The sequence below is a fragment of the Megalops cyprinoides genome, chromosome 19 (assembly GCF_013368585.1).
Source record: "Megalops cyprinoides isolate fMegCyp1 chromosome 19, fMegCyp1.pri, whole genome shotgun sequence".
Classification (NCBI taxonomy): domain Eukaryota; kingdom Metazoa; phylum Chordata; class Actinopteri; order Elopiformes; family Megalopidae; genus Megalops; species Megalops cyprinoides.
The window spans coordinates 12,646,901-12,670,431 of NC_050601.1; the positions used below are offsets into that span (position 1 = coordinate 12,646,901).

The following is a 23,531-nucleotide window of genomic DNA, read 5'->3' on the forward strand; positions in this document are numbered from 1 at the left end:
TAAAACTAATATACCACTTTGAATAAGATCACTCTCAATGGAATACTCTTTTGAAAAAAAATGGCATCTTGTTTTTGTTTCTTAAAAAAATGCTGTATATATTATTACCTCTCCATATTTTTAATTGGTTTACAAGCAGATTATTATTACTCTACAATTGACCTAAGAATAGTGTTTTATTATATCATCATTATATATGTCCACTTTGCTCCATGTAAACCATATGTATGAGAAAGAAATATGATGCTACAAAAGAGGCCAACACATTCATGCCTGTTTATAGATGTTTGCTAGTTTGACAGAAAGCTTTCCAACAGTATGATTGCACTGTAGTGAGAAACAGAGACCAACAGGAACATTAAATTTGGTACAATATTCTGTTTGCTGGTAGAGGTTTATGGCATATTTAAATCTAACAGACTTAGGTCTTGTGGGTGTGCTTTTCAGGACACCCACAAACCAACTTCATAATACAATCCCAATTAACTGTGTCTCACGAAATTGATTTGATGGCTTTGTAGCAAATTTAAGATAAATGTATCCTGCATGCCAAATGTAGGATTCAACCATGTTCTTTGTTAAAGGAAGGGTAATAACTGTATGATTTTATATTCGTGACTATACGTCAGTAAAAGTAGTTGCCAATGAGATGTGAAATATCATGTGTAATCTCTTGTGTATCCTCTTGATACAGTATTCACATTTTGAAAACATTTTAAAAATGATGTGACTCAGGGGTCAGTCCCACTCCACCAGTAAATGAATTGTAATATTGAGACCTCTAGTGGAGACAGCTGGTTCTGCAGCCACGCTTGTAATTTGTAAGCCGCGTTTTTCTATATCCGTGACTGTACACTCAGCGCCTGCATGTAGCACCCTGCATCCCATCCAAAACGCTCTGCATTCTAAATTAGATAATCAGTTATAATAACACCTATATGGTTCTTGTTTCTTTGGTTCACCTGCCCAAAACGTGATAGAATATTGTACAATAATAGCAGCAATTAAGACAGATTAAATCTTAGATGGATAACAACACAGGCATCCAGAATCTTTAATTGTTTCCTGGCCTAGTAAACTACGCTGGCCTGTTTGGAGAAAACAAATGCATCCATCCAAATCCATAATTCATTTAAGAACATTACAGTTGATACTTCTGTCTTTTTTACAGATGAGGTCAACAAGGTCATACTTTAAGCAATCAAGCCTATACTTTCAGTGAAACAATTCCACACAAATTCAAAGCCCACACCTGTTTTTTTCCATGCATTTATCTAAGAAAACTGAATTCAGAGTTCAGCATGTTACAGCAACACCCTCGCTCTACCGCCTTGTCTTGCGATTGTCTTAAAATCTAATTGCTTCTCCTTTAAGGAGAAAGCGGCGCGTCAGAACGTTCTGCTACGGCCATCATTGGTCAGCCATTCCCATGTGATCGTACAGCTGATTTCCAAAGAATGAACTGAGAATGTTGTCGAGTCCTTTATGTCAGTTGGAAAGGTTATGATTGCTCTTTGGGGCGCATGTACCGTCATGATACCCTAGTGATTATAATTTCGGCAACAGTGAAAGGGAGGAAAGAAAACATGGCTCAAGCGGAACAGTCGAGCGACCTCGAAGCCAGCAGTCCGTTAAAAGTGGAACACGATAGAAAACGACGACAGTTCATCATTAGACTAACGTTGAATGGTAAAGTACGGCGATTATGGGTTAAGTGTACTTTCCTGTACACACCACGATCCCCACTTTTTGCTTCTTACTGTGCTCAGTGGAACGAAACATGCATGGGCTACATCGGCGTTGTAACTTCGAAATGCTGGAGCTAGCCCGCTAAATATAGTTGGTGTTGTGCTCTGTTCAAGCAACGTTGGCTAAACAAGTTAACAGTGATGCGTGTTTTGTGAACTAGCGTAAAGCTGTTTGGGCTGTTCATCTGTGTATATTCACATACTTGCAATACATATATGAAAGCTCCCTACAATGATTTTATACGTGATTATTTAAGTTAACGTAATGTAGTCAAGTAGGCAAATAATACTGTCTGGTACTGATCGAAACTTGGTTTGCCTGTTTAGATTTCAACGCTGTTTGAGCTTTTATTCTTGTTGGAGCTAGCAAACAACGTCAAAATTTCTATGAAGCAGGGCCAATAACACTTGTATAAAATACACACAAAATATATGCACATATAATGTAACACAAGTTTTTTTTTTATTAAAAAATAATTTCTTTATTAAACAACTTACGCTAAACTGATAGATTTAGAGTTTGGAAATAGTTTGGAAAAAGATCGTGTTTTAGTAGTGAGTGGGGGGTAGAAAAAAATCCATTCCAAAGAGCATCTCTTTCCTTTTTCTTTCAGATGGTATATATTACAATTATGTGGTATACAAAATGAAGTATCTAAAACGGATTTCAAATCCTGCTCTGAGAGAATCCATCATTGCTTGACCTTATAATTGACAACAAGTCTATGAACAGGGTCTTATGTCTTACTAGAAAGAAACAGGCCACGCTAGAGACAATGTGAGGCAATAGGCTGGAGAGTTATTGCTGGATTTTAAACGAATTTTACAACTAAGGCAACTTACTAATCATTGGATCAATCCACTGATGCCATATTGCATAACATTAAAAATGTTGTTGACTAAAATCCCTAATTTAAAATGTGTAATTCATTATAATGTTTGAATAAAGTTGTGCATATGCATTTGATAACACTGTATTGTGTAATGTTAGGTGTCCGAGCTCAGAAAGGGCTTATGTCATCGCTACACAGCAGTTTGTGTGGCAAAGCTTCACAAGGTCGCTCTCTCTCTGTAGGCTCCCATGACCGAGCAGTCCTGCTGTATGAGTATGTGGGCAAGAGGACTGTGGATCTGCAGCACACTGAGGTCCCTGATGCTTACAGAGGGAGGGGAATCGCTAAGCATTTGGCAAAGGTACATCAGACAGTGGCTGGGCACAAAAGGGTAGCTTACTTCAAATCATTTCAACAGAGTGCATGTAATGAGGATGTTTTTTTTTTTTGTCAAACAACTTGGAAAAAAAGACACTTTTTTTCAATTTATACAGCTTTCATACTAGTGGCATTATCACAAGATTTTCATGGTGGCAGACACTGCTCAGGAGTTTAGAAAATTGTGAGTACAGCAGAAATGTGTGAGTGAAGCCTACAGTTATTTACATTTACAAAATAAGTCTTGCTCAGCTTTTTTACTCAGAATTTCAGGACAGGGCACATTACATAGTTTGACTGGACAGAGACATTAGCATTGATAACCTGATTGGTTGCCTAAAGGGCTGTAGGTGATGGATGAAGGTAAATTGCCTGAGGGAGGTTCTTCTTTTGCAATGTTCTGTTTATCATAAAGATTAAAACACTCTGTTTTTTCGCTGGAGATGGAACACCTCTGGAACCTCATTCAGGTTGACTGTTTTTGCAAAAGAAAACACATTGTGCAAGACGTGAGTGGGTTTTAGGGAAGGACAGAGGTCTTAGGCAGCCACAGCCATAAGGAACGCACTGGATGTGGTCAGGCACTCCTCTAGGCTCCACTGGCAGTGACTCCAGGGCCTCACCACTGGTATGCAGCTTCTTACTAAACTGCGGCCTTCCACAGTCATGCCAAGCATGCATTTTATCTATGTGCATGTGCTATTTCTTCTTTAGAAGATTTCACGCTGCCCTTTTTGTAAACTGAATATAAATGTGCTACCTGACCTGCGCACTTACTCCAGGTCAGAGGGGAAGGAACAGGTAAGAGGCATGATCTGTCGCCACACAATAAGCAAAGTGTGTGGGACAAAGCGACTGAGTTGTATAGTTAACAGGGTTTTTTTTTCCCTCTGGCATCCCAACTAGAAAAGGAAAATTACAGAGTACAAATCTTTGGAATAGTGACTACAATGGTTTTTGTTTCATTCTCCCCAGTAAGAGCTCTATCAGGCATCCTCTCTTTTTAACAAATTTCCCCTTTTATCTTTGGATCTGACAAAGTTTAAAATGTCTAAAATACAACATCTTGGCTTCCATTAAAAAGCTCTGACTTAGAAGTGAGGGGATACATTGAAAGGGATGTGTTATTCCCTGAAAACAGCAAAGGTAAACTGAAGATAAAGGAATCCTTTCACAGTGTCATGTGGTACTTAAAGGACATTCCATTTAACACATTAAGATGTGGAAAAGAGGATTACTTCAACATTTCTACAGTGCTATCCTGTGGGAGAACAAGGTCTTTACACATTAATGTAGTGGAAGTCCTCAGAAGCATTCCCAGGATCAGATAAAAACCTCTTGAGACTCTCCATTTTATTTCTTGTCTTCATTTGCTAGCTGTATATTATTGTAGTTGAACATGGTGATTTCAAACTCTGGAAACACCAGTCTAAACCCACAAACCCAGCCGATGTGTTTACTTAATGGTTGTTTTTAAGTCGGCCAAATTAGATCACCTATGAACACTTGCCCTTTAGGAGAAATGTGTTTGTTGAGATAAGCCAAATAAGAAAAATACGTGTTGGCTGGCAGTGCGAGTTCCCATAGGGTTGTGTTAGTGGGGACTTACATTCACACGTTGTCCCAGCTGTGTGGTGGACATCTGCAGTTTATCAAGAAATGGCGAGGGAGGGCATTGCCCTGTCTCAGCTCCTCTTATGGGCAGGGACTGCAGCCCCTCTCTGACAGGAACGCTGCTTGGCACACTGCCAAGAAGAGCGGGGGTAGAGGTTACAGGAACTACTGATACAGAGGTATTCCCAGGGGGGAATGTCACCAGCAGACGGGGGCAGAAATTGAAATGTGACAGTTGTCCTTATACATTGTTTCAACCAAATGACATTTGTCCAAAATACGGTCTTGACTTCTCATGGGAATCAGGTGCTCTACATATTGGCATGAACCCCTGGCAGAGCTGTTCAACAAATGTAAATAAAAATTAATTAAATCAAAGTAGAAACAATATGTATAACAAGGGCATAAAGTACAGATCATGTCTGGGTCAATGGAAGTTTATTGGCATAGGTGAAAGTGTGTCGCCTCAGAGTTGAGCAATGATTGTGGCACAAAGCCAGAAATAGCATTTGTTGTATATATAAACGGATATAAAGTTTGGCTGTACTGAGAGGTGAACCTTAATGTAAACTGTATGAGCGTTGTGGTGTTTGTGTGTCTTTAAATTCTTCTGCTCCTTGGGAGCCTGGGAATATCACCTTTTGGGCCCTTGAATCCAAATTATAGCACTTCTAACAATTACAGCAACAATTAAAAATGTACCTGAGGTGGGTCTATGAGAAAATAAAGGCCAGAGAAATCATTCATTTGAACAAATCACACATTGGTAAATCATCCATTGACTTTCTACATTTGGTACAGGTACATGCAATTAAACATTTTCCCTCTTTTCCATTTAAACACACTGCTTTTTCAGGGGTCCAAGATGTATATATTGCATGATAACTGGAAGGAAAAGAACATAAAACTTTTAAGAGAACAGCACCAGTTTTCCTTTATCGGTGAAGCAATTGGGAAAATGTGATGGTGTGCACAAACGTAATTGGCCAGTGCACATTTAATATTCAGCCCTCATTCTATGAACACATTCCATGCCATTTCATCAGAGTGAGAGTTGGCTTACAGGTAGCTGTGCTTTCAGAGAAACTCATCTTGCAATCTACACCTGTGACATAACATAAACTAAACCAATTACAGATCTTGTAGCAAACAAAGCATCAGTGGGTATCTATGCAACATCACTTATCCTAGTAGTGACCAGTTTAGCCCTGTACCACTGATGGGGAAAACTGGCTTCTTATTTTTGTGGTATTTGACCAGCTGAGATAAGGTATCAGTAATTAAACAAGCCTATCTACATCAGTACTGGCTATGAGCTTAATGATAATGTGTAATAGAATTCAAAGAGAAGCACAATGGCCTGGCCTATTGGACAGGATATTTATTGTAAAACCTCAGAGTAGAGTTGTGCAGTTTGAAGTGGAAATGTTATGTAGATGTCAGCAGTTATTCATTGATATTTTTTGTTTTGTTTTGTTTTTCACTGAAACATTTTAGGTGTTACACATTTAAGAAGTATATCATTAGAAAATGTTGATACTATACGGTGGTGGATAGACTGGTTACTTATTTAATATTAGTATGAAAATAAATTCTCTTAACTAAAAAAAAAATGCCAGTTGACACAAAAGATTCAGCTGGTTCATTATTATGGGAAAACCCTTGTCCAACGTCCATGCTCTTTACCACATTATACACCTTTTGTATCTAATTCGTAAAGGTGATTGGTTTTTCCAGGATCCACTCAGTCAGAGCCGTGTCAAATTTCAGATAGTCAACACTAACAAAAATCTGCACATGTTGTATGCAAAACAGTGCTATCAGTATCTTCGTGAACTCATCTGTTTAGTGTTATGCCGTCTTTGTTAAAGGCTGCCATGGATTTTGTGGTGGAAGAGGATCTGAAGGCCCACCTCACCTGCTGGTACATCCAGAAATATGTCAAAGAGAACCCCAATCCTCAGTACCTGGAGCACATCCTTCGGTGATCCTATGACATAGGAAGATGTGGAAAGAGCGTCCTTTTTGTTTGATTTGAATGACATGGAGGCTGAGAGGGTGTGGTCAAAATATCTGTGGGGTGGGATGTAGTGACCTTAGGCATGGAAAGGGATTGCACTGCATGTGTGCATAAGACATCCTTGACCCTAACCTATTTGTCTGTTTGAGCCATGCTTGCATGAACACATAGGACAATGCCAAGACTACATGTATCCTACAAAATTCACGCGATTCCTGTCACCAAATCAGAGCAAAAGCCATAACCAGAAGTGGCAGCAAGAAGACCTCTTTCCTTAAAGGCCTATTTATGTTCATGGCTGTTGTGGCAACAGAGGTCTTTCATTCATTCAACAGGCCAAGATTGGTCACCGATCAAACCTCAGTAGAATCAGAATCTCAGACTTGTGCGCAGAATCTCAGACTTGTGCGCATGTGTAAGGTAAGGTGTTTGTTGATTGGTCTTTTTACATTGCAAACTTGGGGGACTGTGGAGATGGTTGTAGTTTCACCTAATTGCAAGAGGTGGAGCATCAGAGGTGGTCCACACATTCACTCAGACATGAGGGAAACCTTTAATTCACTGAGCACCGCTGGGAAGATATTATGCAGCCTTTGGCTTGGTGCAGACACGTGGGGTGTCTTAATGATAGCCAAGCAAATACTGAAAAGGGTAGATGGCAGTGAGAAGTTTCTGTGAGTATTTTAGAACTCCAGTCAGGCACTTCTCTTTGTCTCGCTACTTTTAGGACAATCTGTGGGTGACAGCAGGAGGGGTTGGTATTTTTATGACATGTAATATTGCTAAAGCTATTTTAACACTTTTCTGTTTAGTCAGTAAATTCAGGGTTTAATGGTCAAGGGTCATAGAGTGGGAAATTAGATTGGTGGAATGCTTTATGATATTAACCAGAACACATTGAACTTGTCACTTGAAACAACATGAGACTTAAAAGTACAATATGTCACTCATCTGTTCTAAAAGGTCTCAGCTACTTATATGTCAGACATGTATGCTTGCCTGAGTGTTTTCTGGGCAATTACACCTATATAGTTGGTTAGTAGTGTAGGCAGCAGGGGTGCTTCTGTAGAGCATGCCAGAGGTGTAGGAGTTGTTGGGGTGAAACAGTCAAGAGAAAAGTATGTTTGCACTACAGATATGAATGAAACTGCCTGTGATTCCTTACATAGGAAGCCTTTTGACTACTTTGTTTCAGTTTATTAATAAATTTTATTAAATTTTGATGTTGCCTTTGATATTTATTTTCAAAGCAAACATATCACCACAAGTGTGATGCAGTGAGTGTTTTGTAAAAACAGTAAAAACAATTGAACAAACTATACATTTTTCTTTACATTATAAATTAGTACTTAAAGGGTTACTGATATTTATTGTATTACTAAAGTATTACAATTCTAACAAATATTGAATAGCTGAGATGGAAATGTTCCTCTGAGCACAGGACCTCTGAATCCCAGGACTCCATTGGCATCCTTTTGGCATACATTAAAAGTTTTGTCCTAAAGGTTTATCCTTCATTTAGGACATATATTGCCACCAGCCCAGTAAGTATATGCAATTAAGCAATGGAGTAAGGTTCACTGAAAATATATTTGGGTTAACTATTGATTGGATTTTAATTGTTGGATCAACCAATACAGGTACCAGGGATCTCATTTATGCTGGTGTCAGTTTTGTATCACAGTTACTTTCTAGGCACAAATGTCCAGAGGGAGAATAAGTTCAATATATTTATGCTATGTCACCCACAGACTACAGTGTATTTTCTAAATTGCATTCTCAGACCTTATTATCCTTTTGTGAAAACTGCAAAAGGTTGTGCCTTTGTGTTGGCTGATATTGCCAATGTCATCATATTTCTTAACAATAGCAGTATCTTTGGTACTACTATATAATCGAACTTGTCGGTCAGTGGACAACTAAAAATGTCTGAATATGAATTTGAATATGAGCCCAAAACCTCTCTGCGGCGGTACCACAATGTTGACCGACACATGATTTTATCAGCAAGTTTCAGGATTTAGAATTTCTTTATTGTTTTGTGAAGCAAACACTTTTAAGATACTGTAAAGTACGGCAGTGATTACGCTGCATTTTTTAAATTCCTGTGTTAGAACACAAAATTCAGCGTGTGTGCGTGTGCATTTACACACACGGGATGTTCAGCTAGACCTTGATGGACAATATTCAGTCAAATTATATTTAGTAATCTATAGTCGCCAACGAGGGTTAAGAGGAGATACATTACAAACATCTGTTTAGACACTGCATGTTACGCAATATACATTGAGGCGAGAGAGTGGACTACACGTGTTACCACGAGCTGCGTCTGCGCTGGCTGGCTATAGCACATGTGATCAGTGATCTGCTCGGCTCAGTGTGCTACACACTGCAGGGACTGCACAGTTGAAGCCCTACACTGACACATTATGGGTGAGTATTTGAAAATGAAGAACCATACGAAAAATCTTATTTAGCAAACTCGATACTATTAGCTTGCACGTTCTGTAAAATCGACGAGAGCACAGTCTTTAAATACACGATTGTAGCGTTTGCACGTTTTTTGGGAATGGTTTGTCCTATTCAGTGCCCCATAGTGTTGTCCTTGCGTTCGATTGGTCATCTCTGAACGTTACAAAACAAAAACATGTGAAACGTGGTCTGTTTAACTAAAAAATTGTCACAAAAGCACTGAGTTAAACGGTCTTTCTTTTGTATAGAGATGTACCCGAATACTGCCGGTCTGGATGTTCGTGTAATAAATATTAAGAAATTGCATAAATGGATAGACCAGTGGTGCCCAACTCTTCACATACGAACGACGGGAATCATAGTTCACATGACTGGCTTTCATAATAAGAACGGGCGAGCGTTTTACATATAACGGACTACATTGCCGAAGATGCACTGCCGCACGCTGTGACGACAACAGCGGTGTGTTGACTCTCCAACATGGCGGCGTTGAGAAGGAGGCGCGGTGTCCCAGTCAACAGGGAGAGGTCAGTGATACTTTAGTATTCCCATCAAACGAAGTTTTCGCTCAGAACTCTTGGCAGTCGAGGTTAAACGTGATGTCAATCTTTAACCCCTTCAACAGAGAGATCTGCAAAGTTAAAGTTAGTTGTCAGCAGACAGAATGCTTAGCTAGATGTCGGCTCGTGTTATGTTTTGATTAGCTAACTAGTCTTGTCTACACTGGCTAGCAAGCAAGCTAGAATACCGCAAACTGAATTAGCTAACCAAGACAGAAACCATAGACGTAAAGCTGTAGTAGGTGGCAGTTGCATGTAAAGAACATGCTTTCTTAAGAGTGGTCTTCCTAACTAAGAAGTGTATTTCGCTTGCTGTCGGTAGAGTTTCCAGCAGAAACTGTTAGCTAGTCTAGTTTAGCCTGCTGGACTAGCTAAAGCTACGTTATCATGAGCTAGCTGTCTACACGGATGAGGGAAATTAGATCTAACGCTTAGAATATGTAAATTCGGCAGGACGAACAGCATTTATTAATTAGCTACAAACATAGCTAACGCCTGCTTTTTAAAATTAGTTCACGAAGTGTTAAATCCGCTTACTATCTTGCTACAGTAACGCCAGGAATAGTCCACACTAGCGAGATAGCTAATTATCTGGCGTTAGTTAGCTAACGTTAGTCGCACTGAGCTAGCTGTTGTCAGGCGTAAAGTTAGCGATTTTTATGTTTGCAGTTGACTCGGTGTGCATAGCTAGTTATGTCACTGTGTAAATTAGTCAGACAGCTGTTTACATAAATTGTATAAACTGGCAGTGTTTCTAATGCACAATTAATTTTGTTAGCTAGCTAAGCATTATAAATTACGGATATCTGTCTGTTTGGAATCTCTCTAACTGGCACATTGAAGGCCGCATGTTTTTTTTACAGTAGCTATTTAGCCGGGTTGTTGGCTGAGTGAAAGTGTAATCGCGTCCGATATAACGAAAACAGTCCCGTTTAGCCAATGTAATGTGAGAAAAATCGATCTTGGGGATGGACAGATGTAGCTAGCTAGGTTGGCAGTCCGTAGATGGTAGTACTGTCGCTAGTTAGCCTAGTTGCAGTGCTTCCTTCAGCGTTTAGTCTCTCGCTGCCATTATTGTTGTTATTAGTAGTAATTTGGTAGCTTATCTAGCTAAGTATTTACATTTTGATTCGACCTCCCTTCGTTTGCTGAATGTGCAATGCCTTGCACACGCATCGTAGCCTCTCTGGCCTTGTTTCATCCCAAGCTACATTCTTCTGCAAGCAAGTCAGTGTTAACGTTCCATCAATCGGAACAAATTAATCAGTGGAATCAACACACTGGCAGAAAGCGGATTCATAATGCGTAGCCTATTTTTTCCTCGCCTTAATATTTTAGCTATAACGTATCTTGGGAAAAGGCAAAATTACTCGTAATTACAGGTTCACCGAAGCTTTAAATTTTATTACTAATATAAAGGTATGCATTGGTTAATGAATTAGATGCGGTCCAGAAAGCATAAGCAGCTATCTGAAATTCCGTTATGAAAGATTAAATATCATGGCATATAAGAAGTGTGCTCTAGTTTATCACTTAACAAATTAGATGCTTGGAGAAATTATAGTGAGAAGTGAGACAGCGACAGTTTATTTCGAAGGCAAGCTCGCAAACCTCTTCACTGGTTAGCTTTAGATGATGTAAACAACATTTACTCCCAGCGTTTACTTTGTAAAAGCAATTATATTTGCACTGTCTTATATTTGAAAGATTGATCTTGTGTATATAAAGGAGCTGCGTTTCCATAGGGTTAGTTAACTGAGCTATACCTGTACTATGGTCTCCAGACAGTTGATTGGCCAGATCGTTTAGGGTCACTGGCTTCACATGTTGTTTTACCTGTTTGAAGACGTGTGTGGTAGAATGCATTCTTTGTGTACTTAGTATTGGACCATTTTAGGACGTAATTTGATGACAAAACTTTCCTTCCATCTCATTTGGTAGGCATTTTATTACAGCTACTTAAAGCGTCAAAACACTAACAAATATCATTGTAGTCCTACAAGTTTGTGGAGTTTGAACCAAAATTTGCTGTTCACTTGGTGTGTCGTAAGGGATTGGTTGCAGCTCACCAAGACTCCTAGTTGGGGAGGAGCAATGTCCAGAGTGGTTACCTCAGCAACACAGAGTAAAAACCCTGATCAGTGTGAATGATGGCTCAAGGTCTATGTAAAATAGCATTTTATTTTGCTTTTCACCATCTCTCTTTAACTGTTTAAACTTAAATCACCTCTGACTACTGTGCATCAAGGACAACTAATGTGTACATTAACTACATTAACTAGACCACATGGTTTAGGGGATGTTGGGACACCCGGGGACAAAGAAAGCCTGAGTTTTTATTAGCCAGCTGTAGTTTCCTGTTAGCGTGATCAGTATTCAGACAAATCTGCAGTCATTTCTTCTGCTGTCATTCACAACGCAGCACAGATCCTGTCCATCAGTGGAGCCTTTTACCCAGCTTTGCCTCTGCAGGGTGGTACAAGAACCTGAGGGTGGAAATCAATCATGTTTTGGGAGTGTGGCTGTCTGGGCAGGTTTTGTAATGGAAACATGGCATAGTCACTGTCATTCACATCTTTCAGAGGACAGAGCTATGAAATTGAGTGATTAACAATGCAGATCCAAGAGGCTAGGAGCCACATAATTCAGTAATACTCAATTAATTGAAGCCCCTATGCTCTGTTTTCACATAAGTTTAAGAAGTTGGTGCTGTCTTAAAAAGTATTTATTAATCACTTTCAATCAATTAGAATAAATCAAGCAGGTATTCTGTTTGTAACAGTTGGGGTTTGATCACAAAGTCAAAGGAATAGGAATGTGAAAGTTGAAACTGCAGGAGAGGTCATTTATTTTATGAGGTGAAAAGCCTTGGGTATCCAAATATTGTACTTCAATCAAATAGTATAGGCTACTGTATAGTAGGCTACTTTACCAGATTTCTCACTTCTTTTGTCTTGCAACAGTTTTACTAGGAGCAAACTTTGCTTGCTCCTATGTCTAGATACAGAAGTGATTGTAGTCATTTCCCTTCAATTTGGAATTCAAGTCCAAATTCACACTATATTCACACAGGGAGTTGTCATGGAGCAAAAATGAAATACTAATATTCATTGTAATCTGCATGCATTAAGTATCCACTTACAATCCTTGCTTTGCACATCTGTTAGAAATACATTTCATTATTTTATTAATGTTTATTAAATAGTACACAGTACACTCCCTGTTTCATGCCACCACTGTAAATTGGTATATTTGGGTTATGGTTTTATTTTAATAAGCAAGATATTTAACAGAGGACACAACTCATGTTCAGATATTAGCTATGCAAACATATTTACATTTACATTTATTCATTTAGCAGGCGCTTTTATCCAAAGCGACGTACAAAAGTGCATATAGTGGGCAAACGGGCACAAGGACAAGATGTGTACAGGTCATACAACGCAGATAGTGCTGAAGCTGAGCGCAAGGTCAGTGTGGCAAGACAGAACTAATCTGATCTAAGGTTAGATATATCGAATACAGTCACTGGGACAATAAAGTGCTGCTATGCTACCTAGGCAAAAACGTGCTACAAATACAAGGTAAGAGATAGAGCTACAAGTACAAGCCAACAATCTTAGATTTACAAGGTCAAAATGGCAAGGGTGTCAGTCCAGGTAGAGTCTGAAGAGGTGCGTCTTCAGCCCACATCTGAAGGCTAATATAAAAAGGATAATGAGAAAGAGGACCCTAACAGAAGTCATGGTAAGAATTGGAATCTATAAAAGGTGGAAAGCGAGCTCTTTTTCTCGTTGTGTTCTTCACCATGATCTCCCTGACAAATTATTCTTGTGTGTGGGTGCTAAATGGCTCAAAAGGCATTGGTGGAATGTATACTGAGGTGAAAAGACTGTTACTGTCCCAGATGGATTAAACCTCTCTGTGGGCATTCATGAACATTATGGCTTTCTTTTCTATTACACAAAGCACAGTTCCGTCTGAAAATGTTCTGAATTTTTCCATACAGTAGTGGTAGGAGCGTATTTCAACAGTCCTACTTGCAACTTTTAGGTCTGATCATTCTCATGTTATTAGTCTATTTCAGTGAAATGTTATCACCTCTTTCCCTGCCTTTGTTGAATGTGTCATAAAAGTGAGAATGCCTCCTCCAACTTAAATTATGTACAGTTAGTCGCTGATGGTCACTTTTAGATAAATAACTGATAGGCTGGGCTAGAACTAGAAGCAGGAGTCAGAACATACAGAAAATTTCAGTAACGAGCTACGTCTTTCTGCCTGCTCTCTCTCTCTTCCTTTCTCTGCCTCACACCCTCCCCCTCCCTCCCTCCCTCCCTCTCCGAACAGGGGAGTGATGGCCTCGACGGACTGCTACATCGTGCACGAGATCTACAACGGGGAGAATGCCCAGGACCAGTTTGAGTACGAGCTGGAGCAGGCCCTGGAGGCCCAGTACAAGTACATCGTGATCGAGCCCACGCGCATCGGGGACGAGACGGCGCGCTGGATCGCGGTGGGCAACTGCCTGCACAAGACGGCGGTGCTGTCAGGGGCGGCGTGCCTGCTCACCCCGCTCTCCCTGCCCCTGGAGTACTCACGCTACGTGGCCCTGCCCGCCGGCGCCCTCAGCGTGGCCTGCGCCACCCTCTACGGCATCTCCTGGCAGTTCGACCCCTGCTGCAAGTACCAAGTGGAGTACGACAGCCACAAACTCTCCCGCCTCCCCCTGCACACACTCACCTCCTCCACGCCCGTGGTGCTGGTGAGGAAGGACGACATCCACAGAAAGAGACTCCACAACACGATAGCACTGGCTGCCCTGGCCTACTGTGTTAAGAAGATCTACGAACTCTACGTTGTATGATTTAATGCAAACAAAAAAAAAAGGAAAAAAAAAACGAATAAAAAAATGAAAAAAATTGGGGGGACAGGGGCGGGCAGGCAACAGAAAACACACCCAGAAACAACGACAAAAAAAGTGCATTCAGCTGTTTTGACACTCAAGCTTTGTTGTTGTTTAACGGTTCAGAGGGAAGTACTAAAAACTAGAGGCATTTTTTTCTTTGTTTACCCCTCTCTTTGTTTTCTTTGTAAATGACATCACCAGTGCACTTATTGATATGATATTTACATTTCCACCCCCATCATCCATACACTAAACTTGTGCATATGGGTAAGAGTCAGTATCTTGACGATTGTGAGACTATGACAGCTGAATGGACAGATGTGTTTTAAGGATTAACAGCCGATACTTTTTTTTGTCCTCAGTAGTTTTATTGTACCCTTTCATGCTGATCAAAGTCACCACTTCATTAAACATTAGGATATTTGAAACTCACTTCACCTTTCTGTACTTTATTTTACTTTTTAATTAAATCCACTCCAGTTGACCTCTGAAGTTGACAGTACAGATACCTACTTTCACACTGAATTATAGGTCTTGTCCATTTGTCCCAAGTCTGTTGGTTGCATATTAGAGGCACTGCAGTTGTGGGTAATATGTTCTTTAACACAAGTTAAAATATTTCTTGATTCAGTTATGCGCACATCAATTTAGTAAAAAATTAGATGAGCTAAATGGCAGGGTGTTCAAGTGGAGACTGGATCTCAATCTTTTCCTACTGTCTATCAGGGTGCATGTGGCCAGTTTTCCACTGTTGAATCAGAAGCTTTTTAAAGGGTCAGACTTGGTGAATGCCCTGCAAAAAAGCTTTAATAATTTGATTTTTAGAGCCTGGTTTTTCCTCCCTCAAAGACTGCTCTTTTATCCTAGTAATGTCACAATGGAGCAATTTTTTGAAGATCAAGGAGTTTCCTGCATGTATTACTGCTTAGGGTTCAGAGGATTTTAATCGAGAATGACAGGGTGCAGCCACTTCAGTGTTACTCATTAAAATACATACATGCTGTCTTTTCATCCAGTCATTAAAGTCATTTCACTTCTTACAGTACTGTGTTAAAGAGGAGATTGCGTCTAATATCCTGTTAGACACCGAGATGTTCAGAGGCAGATAAAGTATAGAGGGTAACTGCTGTACCCTCTCAGTCTGCACATGCCTGTTACAGTTCAGAACCCATGCAAACGGGAAGCCTTTTAATGTGAATATGGGGCTCTGCTTAAATATAGAATGACCATACAGCATCTGCGGATGGGTTTTTGGAGTTAAAGTTATGACACATTTTACTAGGAATCTTAATCTTTTTCTGGGGGGTGAGGTGATTTGGGTGCATTTAAGTATGCACTTAGTTGTCCACCCCAAGTTTTCTAGGGCAGGTATTTGTGTCCTGTGTAAATTACCCAGACAGAAGATGCATCATTTACTTGGATTGTAGTGTGCTGCAATGGAGAACATACTGCAGTTTGACCTTAATTTGGGGAACACATTGCTGGACATGTTTTTTGTTACTTACACAGAATAAAATCTTTACCATTTAACATAATGTGAAATAAATATGAAAGAAGTACACTTCTTTCTCTCCTTAACAACATTAACGTTTGATCCACAGTGGAACAATAAAATTCTGTCATTAGTCATTAAAGAACTATACACAAAACAAAATGCACAGGGTTGCATTTTATCTTGACCTGTTGACTACCATATAACACCCTTCAACTATACAAGACATGTCCAGGCAAGTCATGCCTTATCATTATTAAATTGTCAGGGAGAGAGCAGTTGTGCTGATGACATTTCATTTCCCTTCCCTACTTAGGAAGATACTGATCACCTTTGGCACCATTCCATCTGCTATTCTCTTTAGCTTGGTATTGATTTTTTAATGCAGCCTGAATTGCTGAAAATGCTTCTCAATCAGAATCTTAGACAATCCAAAATGGTCAGATTTGTTCCCCATCTATCCAGAAGCACATAGATTCAAACAATTAGATACATCAACACAATAAACATGAGGAAAACCATACCCATGTGTGCACACGTTATACAACAGTTTATTTAGCAAATAAGTCATTGGTTTTACATCTTACATTTTTTTAAACAAAATTTTATTTCTCCAAGCCATAATTACTAATTACTTTTGACTGAATGTCAAAACAATTTATTGCCAATATTCAGACCAGGAAATGAATGGATAGGAACCTCTTCAGAATCCATATTTGCATGTTTTAAAAGCACCAGCAAGTCAAATGAAGCCTGTTTTTCCCACTGACCTTATTAATACTTGTTCAGACTACTCTAATTTCACAACCAACACAATGCAGCCATCTTGGCGAAGCTTCAGGGAAACCACATTTCCACATCTCCAAAGAGGACACTTTTAAATGCAGCTTTCACACATCATGGAACTTGGTCCTTCATTCGATGTTCAGGTGAATTCAGCCCTCTTCTCCAGCTATGGTCCAAGCTTCTTCCAGTTCTCAGAGCTGATTTATGCTATCAACATTTTAAAGACAGTATTCATGTTGACCTCTCTTAGTCTCCATTTGTGGTTTTAATCACGTACAGGAAAAAATCACATTATTAGACTTCAATGTTACATCTGAATTATGTACCACCTATGAAGTGAAATTTTAGTGGTGTATTTACACAACCGAATAAATATCCTTTACCTTGACTTCCACTCTTTTGCTCTATTGTTATTTCTGTTGATATTTCTGTAGATACTGTTAAAACTGGTCTCCAGAACAGTCCCCTTTAAAAGCAACTGCTAACTGAAGCATGAACATTTGTCAGAAGCTACTATGTACAACTTTTTTTCAAAATCTTATTTTCCTCATCAAATAAAAAGCAACCTTCCCCACACCGGGCTACGGGAGTACGGAAAGGCTGGAGACATTAAAACTTAAGATCGGTATCTTTGTGCTGCACTCTGCCTTCCAGTCCAGAGGAGGGATCCGGGGCCGCGTCGCATCCTCTCTCTGATCGGGAGAGCGCCATCCGTCCGCTCAGTCCTCTTTGGGTCTCTGCTCCTTCCTGGCGCGGGAGGCCATGAGTTTGAAGAAGAGCTGCGGGCAGAGGGTGCGGATGTACACCGCCAGCGTGGGCAGCGGTCCCGCCAGCAGGACGTCCTTCTTACTACGCCCCACGGCCCTCAGCACCGCCTCCGCCACCTCCCGTGGATCCCTGCCCTCTGCCGTGTTCTTGTCCAGGACTGGGGCACGCCGTGCAGACAGCCAGAAACAGGCAGACTGAGAAACACATGGGGCCCAAACACGCCAGCCCCATCGATTCCCCCTGCCTTTGAGTCTCACATAGCCCTCTCTCTCTTAATGTGTCCCACCCCCCCACCACTGTCCACCTGGATGGATTTGTAAACAAGTTCTGCATCTCCTCACCCTCCTTTGGCTAGGATCAGCTGCTTCTGCCCACTCACTACACGTCAAACACCCAGCCACAATCTCCCATGAATTCTGTATTTTAGGAATGTTTTTGATGGCCAGGAAACTTGACTTGGTGAATTAGGGACTTCTGGCCAATGATGGGGTAATATAAAGGCCAGCTATTGTTTTCCATGTAAGTACAATATGTCATTAAATGCTTGTACTACCCGTAGAATTGATCCTGTTAAAGGTTTACCACATGTGCATTGTTGCCCAAATAATAGTCAAATGATAAATCAAATTGCATGGTCAGTGCAGAATCTGGATAAGCATGTGTTTCACCATGAACTACAGTGCTTTTCCCTCCTGCTTTGATTTTTTTTGATCACACTCCAATCATACTTTATTAATATTTTGACTGATGAGCTTTTGGTGTCGTTCACTCATTTCATCTGAGCCGAGGCACAACATCAGTAACTGGAGGAATGAAGCCAATGTACCTAAATGTACAGGTAACTCTGTGTGTGTGTGTGTGTCTGTGTCTGTGTGTGTTGTAATGTAATGCCAGATATAGTGGGGACACACTGAGACTTGGGCACTGGAAGCTAGTTCTTTTGGCCTTACCTCCATATTTGGAGCCATCCCCAGTGACAGCGTTGAGGGAGAGGTTGGTTCTGATGTAGCCTGGGCTAATCACGGACACTTCGAGTCCGTACTGCTCCGCCTCAGCCCGCAGGCAGTCAAAATATGCCTGGGTGGCGTGTTTGGAAGCCGCGTCTGTAAGGAGGTGGTGAGGGCAGATAGCAATGCCACCTCATCACATCTAGAAGCAGCTGCGCTATTTAATAGCGCTCAGTACCAAACAGATAAACAGATAGCCGGCTTGTGCTTATATTTGCGTGGAAAATTACATCTTCACGTCTTGCTCTACAGTAAATTGCTGTAATCCCTGTAGGATTCATAAACTGTGGTATAAATATGTTAATACCAGTGGTTATAATTTAGCCAAAAATTTCGATCCCACCTACAGGAATATATGCAGAAAAGAAGGGCGTATGTTACACATGTGACAGCCGGAGTACTCACAGGCTGACCTGAAGGGGATGGCGATCTTGCCCTGGACGCTGCTGATGACCGCCACGTGTCCCTTCCTCCTCTGCACCATGGAGGGCAGGATGGCTGCGGGAGGACAGTGCCGGTCAGCTCATCGAGGCTCACAGCTGACCTTGTATTGCTGATCCCTCTCAATGTCTACAGCACGCCCTCAGAATAATGAGCGATGTGGTGTTTTTTCGCTTGCTCCTCAGTCTCAGGCAGGTCTAGCTGAGCTAAGAGTCGTGCAGACAGGAAGCTGTCACTGCTGAAAGAGAACACCCCCCCCACCCACCCCCCATCCCCCAGGGTAATGACTGGAGTGACACACTCCAAGAGGAATAGAGCGCTACGCTAGGCAGAATGTGCTTGTCTATCTAAGACTGTCACTGCCTGAAAAACAGCAATTTGGCAAATTTAGTAAGTGTAAGTCCATTTCACTTCTCATCCCCGTAGTGACAGTGTTTCAGAAACGCACTGATACCTTGAGTGAGGGCGACGGGGCCGAAGTAGTTGATGCCCATGACCTCTTTGTGGACATCGACGTGGGTGTTCAGGATGGTGCCCCGGTAGCTGACCCCGGCGTTGTTTATTAGAATGTCCACGTGACCGTGACACTTTAGGATCTCCTCCGCTGCGCTGGCCACTGTCTCTGTGTCCGACAGGTCAAAGATCACGGTGCTCGGGGTGTATGTCTGGAGTTACAGTAACAAGACACCAATGAGGAACTGATCAGAAATTCAGTGTCAGAGAAACAGTGACACAATGTGGAGAAAGTGTATATGAAAGTGACATCAATTAAAATGCCTGAATTTAATGTCATCATCAGATTTGACATCTCATATGTAGTTGGCATTTATACATGGACCATTTCATTTAGCTTTAAACTGCTCATCACACAGTTCTTGATTATAAGCCTCTATCAGCTATCAACTATTCAATGAATGGAGACTTCAGTAAACTTCAGACAAAGACATTAAACTAAAACAGAAAAATCATGGGCGTCATCATTTGCCACAGCAGCAACACCCTTTTTTTCCCTTTTGGCATACCTTCTGTTTGCTGTCTGCCACCTCTTTCAGCTCCTGGACCAGCTCCTGCAGCCGCGCACGGTCTCGCCCACAGAGAATGAGCCTGGCACCCGCTGCATGGAACACCCGCGCACACTCTGGGAGAAGCAGACACTGCCAGGGTCAGAGCTGGCTCTGTGAGGGGCAGACGCTGCTGAAGCAGCTGCAATAACGTCACTAATACAGCACAGGACCACATACAAATGTAAGGGTAGAAGAAAACGTGAGCACATTTCTAAAACAAGCAGTTGAGTCGAGGAGTGTGTGTGTGTGTGTGTGTGTGTGTGTGTTGGGGGGGTTGGCGGTGTTACCTTTCCCCAGGCCAGAGCTGGCCCCGGTGATGACCACCACTGCATCCTGGATGTAAGCTCTTTGCCGGTACCTTTGCAGCAGCTGGTACAGCACCATCACTCCCAGACTGCCCAGCACCAGGGGCACCACGTTCCCAAATATCAGGTCCATAGCCCCCCCTCTGGATATGCTCCTCCTGAGGGAATGACCACAGCAGGGGTGTGAGGGGGCAAAGGGCTTTCTCAGATCAAAGTAAGCCTCCTATTCCAGATCAGTCACGTCTTGCACGAAAGGGCACCTAAGGCTCAAATTGACTTTATCTGCCACCACATCGCCTTCATTTTAACCATGTATGCTGGTATATTCTTTGACTGAACAGGTGACATGTGTTCCAGAACAAACACTACAGCAGCATGACACACTCTATCTATCTATTCAGGTGAGGATAACATATACCAGTAAACTGATGCATAAGAATGCTTCTGTTCTTGAGGCATTATTGTTTTCGCACATAGTGGCTGGGAAGATGGGGAAAAAGTGACAGTTGCCTCTGTGCCACTTTTCCAGTACAATGCAAAAGGGGTCTGGGGCAGACACATGCTGTTGATTCCAGTGACAGCTGGTTTCTCAGCATGTGAGGTATGAGTTCACCACACAGAGGGTCCAATTTCACTTCACGACCGTACTGCAGATAACAAAACAAACTCCCTCTGAGGAACAGAAGGATGACCAAACTACGTAACCTACATTCCTATTCTCATCTTTAATGCTTCTTTTCACAAGGAGGGTTTCAAATATGCAGTCTATTATCTGAGTATTTTTACCCCAACATAAATACCAATATCAAACTACTCTCAAAGTCTGAAAATGTATTCAAGCAACAATTGGCTTTGTTGCGGCTGTTGTTTGTTTTATAACAATAAATAATAAGAAATACACACAAAATGAACATTCTGATCTGAAATGTTTTTTTGAAACAGACATACTGTCTGTCACAAACAGACATACAAACAGCTTTGTACAAAGAGGTTGGTACATATAGTCCTGCTTGTCCAGTTAGTCAGGACAGAGAATGTCTACTTCAACTGTACTATCCATATAAAGCCATGAAAAGCCTTTTGGAAAAAAAACTTGGCAAATAGTCAACTTTGTAAATTTATGCACAAACCCATGTCTTTTATGAATGTTTAGATCTCCTGAAATGATGATCTGCAGCACCAAAATGAAGATGAATGATAGTACAAAAGACGAAGGAAACATTCACTATGAAAGATCCAGCGATGTTCGATTCATAAATAAGACGTCTCTCCTCCTCGGCAAATCATCTAATTCACAAAATCAAAACTGGACTCACCTGTTTATTTCCAAGGCTGGTAAAGTGTGTTCTCTCAGCAATGACTAGTCTCTGTATCTCTCATTCTCTTATTCTCCTCTCCTACAATGAGGTCAGCCCTGCTTATTACGGTGGAATTTCCCACAAGGGACCCCTCAACTGATTTAATAAAGTCAGCCTAATTCTCCAAGATAAATGGTAAAGCCCTTTCCAATGACAGAATGACAACGTTTTAAGGTCAGGTGTTAAAATAACAGAGGCAGCCATTCTTGTAGAGACACTCAATTGTTCTGCCATTATCACTGACAGCTGGTCCTACCCACACAAACCTCAGTCTACAGAGTGATGATATCCTAGATCAAATGGGGTAAGATATTCTGGCAAAGAAGGTAGGGGGTTCATCTGAGTGGGATTACTTTCAAAAGCAAAGTCACTTCAGGACCTTATCCGGCATTCAAAGGCTTCATGACCTCAAATACACAACCATTTATATTGGTGTACTGGTAACTTGAGACTACAACGTTGTATTCAGAATGATGGAAATCATAATATTTGCAGAACTAGTAATGACATCTGCTGGTGAGACAGATTTAGCAACAAGTGTTCAGCTTCATTACTGTTACAAAAATAGATAAAACATTTTATTTGACTTTGATAGTGAGAGGTAAGATAAAAAAATACACATCTTTACACTACATGATCCACAGAAATTCTTTTAGTATCAAAAAAATCAAAATGTTATTAACCACATGAAAATCACTGCCACTGTCGAGCATTGCTATACCTCTGCATACATTATTTCATTTACGAGTCTCGTTCCGTCACGAGTAGCTGAACGAGCAGGATGACGTTTCACCAAGGAAGGTTAGGACGATCCCTTTCAATATAAATACGGCACTAATCAACATGACTAAATGATCACATTATTATGGTATTTAAAAATAGCCTTGACCACTGACAATCTCTTGTGATTGTGGATGTACCAGCCGCCATTTGTTTATTATAGCCAGCATTCTGAGATGATAAAATATCATTTCACCATATCACTTGGCTAACCAGAAATACAGTACTGTGTGACATTTATCTGTGATTGAACAGGAAACAGCTAACGTTGGGAAACTGAGCAGTCATTCAATTGCACAACATTGAGTTGATTAGCTAACAGTAGCTGGCGACGTTTTTCTAAAGCTTGAGCGCCTAATTGTACGCAGTGTGGTTTTGCTGCCTGACTCGCTACACAAATGACATTTAGGTTGTCACAACAGTCTTCTAAAGTAGCGTCTGGCCAGTCATTTAGCTTAAAAACTAGAGGGAGAACATGAACTGCATATGACAAACACACCTCTGTAGCAAGCTAGTGAGCTACACGCCTACCAATAGTGACTCGGACTGCTAACCAGCAATTTAAATCCACAGCATTATTTCTGGCTAAATACATTAATTTTTTGTGAGTTCAAAATGGCAACAATTTACATTTAACGGAAAGCTATCTGCATTCGAACTGGTTAGTTAGATTTAATAAATGGTCTTTGAACCTACCTATGGGAGCTGAGAATCATGCTTAAGAGAACCGGAAGTAAAATAGGGCCCGTTTGATTTTGCTGGCCAATCGCATTCGCCTGGAGGTGGAGTCGTAGTCTGATCTGTTACAAGCGAAAGCACCTTCCTCCTTGTTAACATCTCGCATTAGACCATCAGAAAAAATATTTTCGTGATTAATGTAGTGACATTACCTTGATACTTTCTCTCTTTACGTCTTTAGTATCATCCACAAACGGAAAGACCTGACATAGCGAACACAGATAGATATCCTATTAGCAAGGCATAAAACAACACTAAAAT

The 23,531-nt window shown here is 40.9% G+C and overlaps 3 protein-coding genes across 5 annotated transcripts; 2 read left to right on the forward strand and 1 right to left on the reverse strand.

Annotated features, from left to right (window-relative positions):
- Positions 1 to 1,449: 1,449 nt before the first annotated feature.
- On the forward strand, positions 1,450 to 7,696 carry natd1. The gene is made up of 3 exons (XM_036553162.1): positions 1,450 to 1,689; positions 2,824 to 2,942; positions 6,445 to 7,696. Exons 1-3 carry the CDS (start codon positions 1,524 to 1,526, stop codon positions 6,559 to 6,561), a joined length of 402 nt encoding a protein of 133 aa, XP_036409055.1. The 5' UTR covers positions 1,450 to 1,523; the 3' UTR covers positions 6,562 to 7,696.
- Positions 7,697 to 8,953: 1,257 nt separating this feature from the next.
- Positions 8,954 to 17,197, forward strand: tmem11 (transmembrane protein 11). 2 transcript variants are annotated; one of them, XM_036553102.1, is made up of 2 exons: positions 8,954 to 9,026; positions 13,973 to 17,197. In XM_036553102.1, exon 2 carries the CDS (start codon positions 13,980 to 13,982, stop codon positions 14,487 to 14,489), a length of 510 nt encoding a protein of 169 aa, XP_036408995.1. In that variant the 5' UTR covers positions 8,954 to 9,026; positions 13,973 to 13,979; the 3' UTR covers positions 14,490 to 17,197. The 2 variants fall into 2 exon arrangements, with proteins under 2 accessions (XP_036408995.1, XP_036408994.1); XM_036553101.1 differs by lacking the exon at positions 8,954 to 9,026 and adding an exon at positions 9,513 to 9,592.
- Positions 17,198 to 17,283: 86 nt separating this feature from the next.
- dhrs7b (dehydrogenase/reductase (SDR family) member 7B) lies at positions 17,284 to 23,271 on the reverse strand. 2 transcript variants are annotated; one of them, XM_036553091.1, is made up of 7 exons: positions 23,229 to 23,271; positions 20,377 to 20,552; positions 20,048 to 20,163; positions 19,480 to 19,690; positions 18,990 to 19,082; positions 18,528 to 18,680; positions 17,284 to 17,734 (listed from the first exon to the last, which is right to left on the reverse strand). In XM_036553091.1, exons 1-7 carry the CDS (start codon positions 23,246 to 23,248, stop codon positions 17,529 to 17,531), a joined length of 975 nt encoding a protein of 324 aa, XP_036408984.1. In that variant the 5' UTR covers positions 23,249 to 23,271; the 3' UTR covers positions 17,284 to 17,528. The 2 variants fall into 2 exon arrangements, with proteins under 2 accessions (XP_036408984.1, XP_036408985.1); XM_036553092.1 differs by lacking the exon at positions 23,229 to 23,271 and adding an exon at positions 21,711 to 21,787.
- Between the last annotated feature and the right edge of the window lie 260 nt (positions 23,272 to 23,531).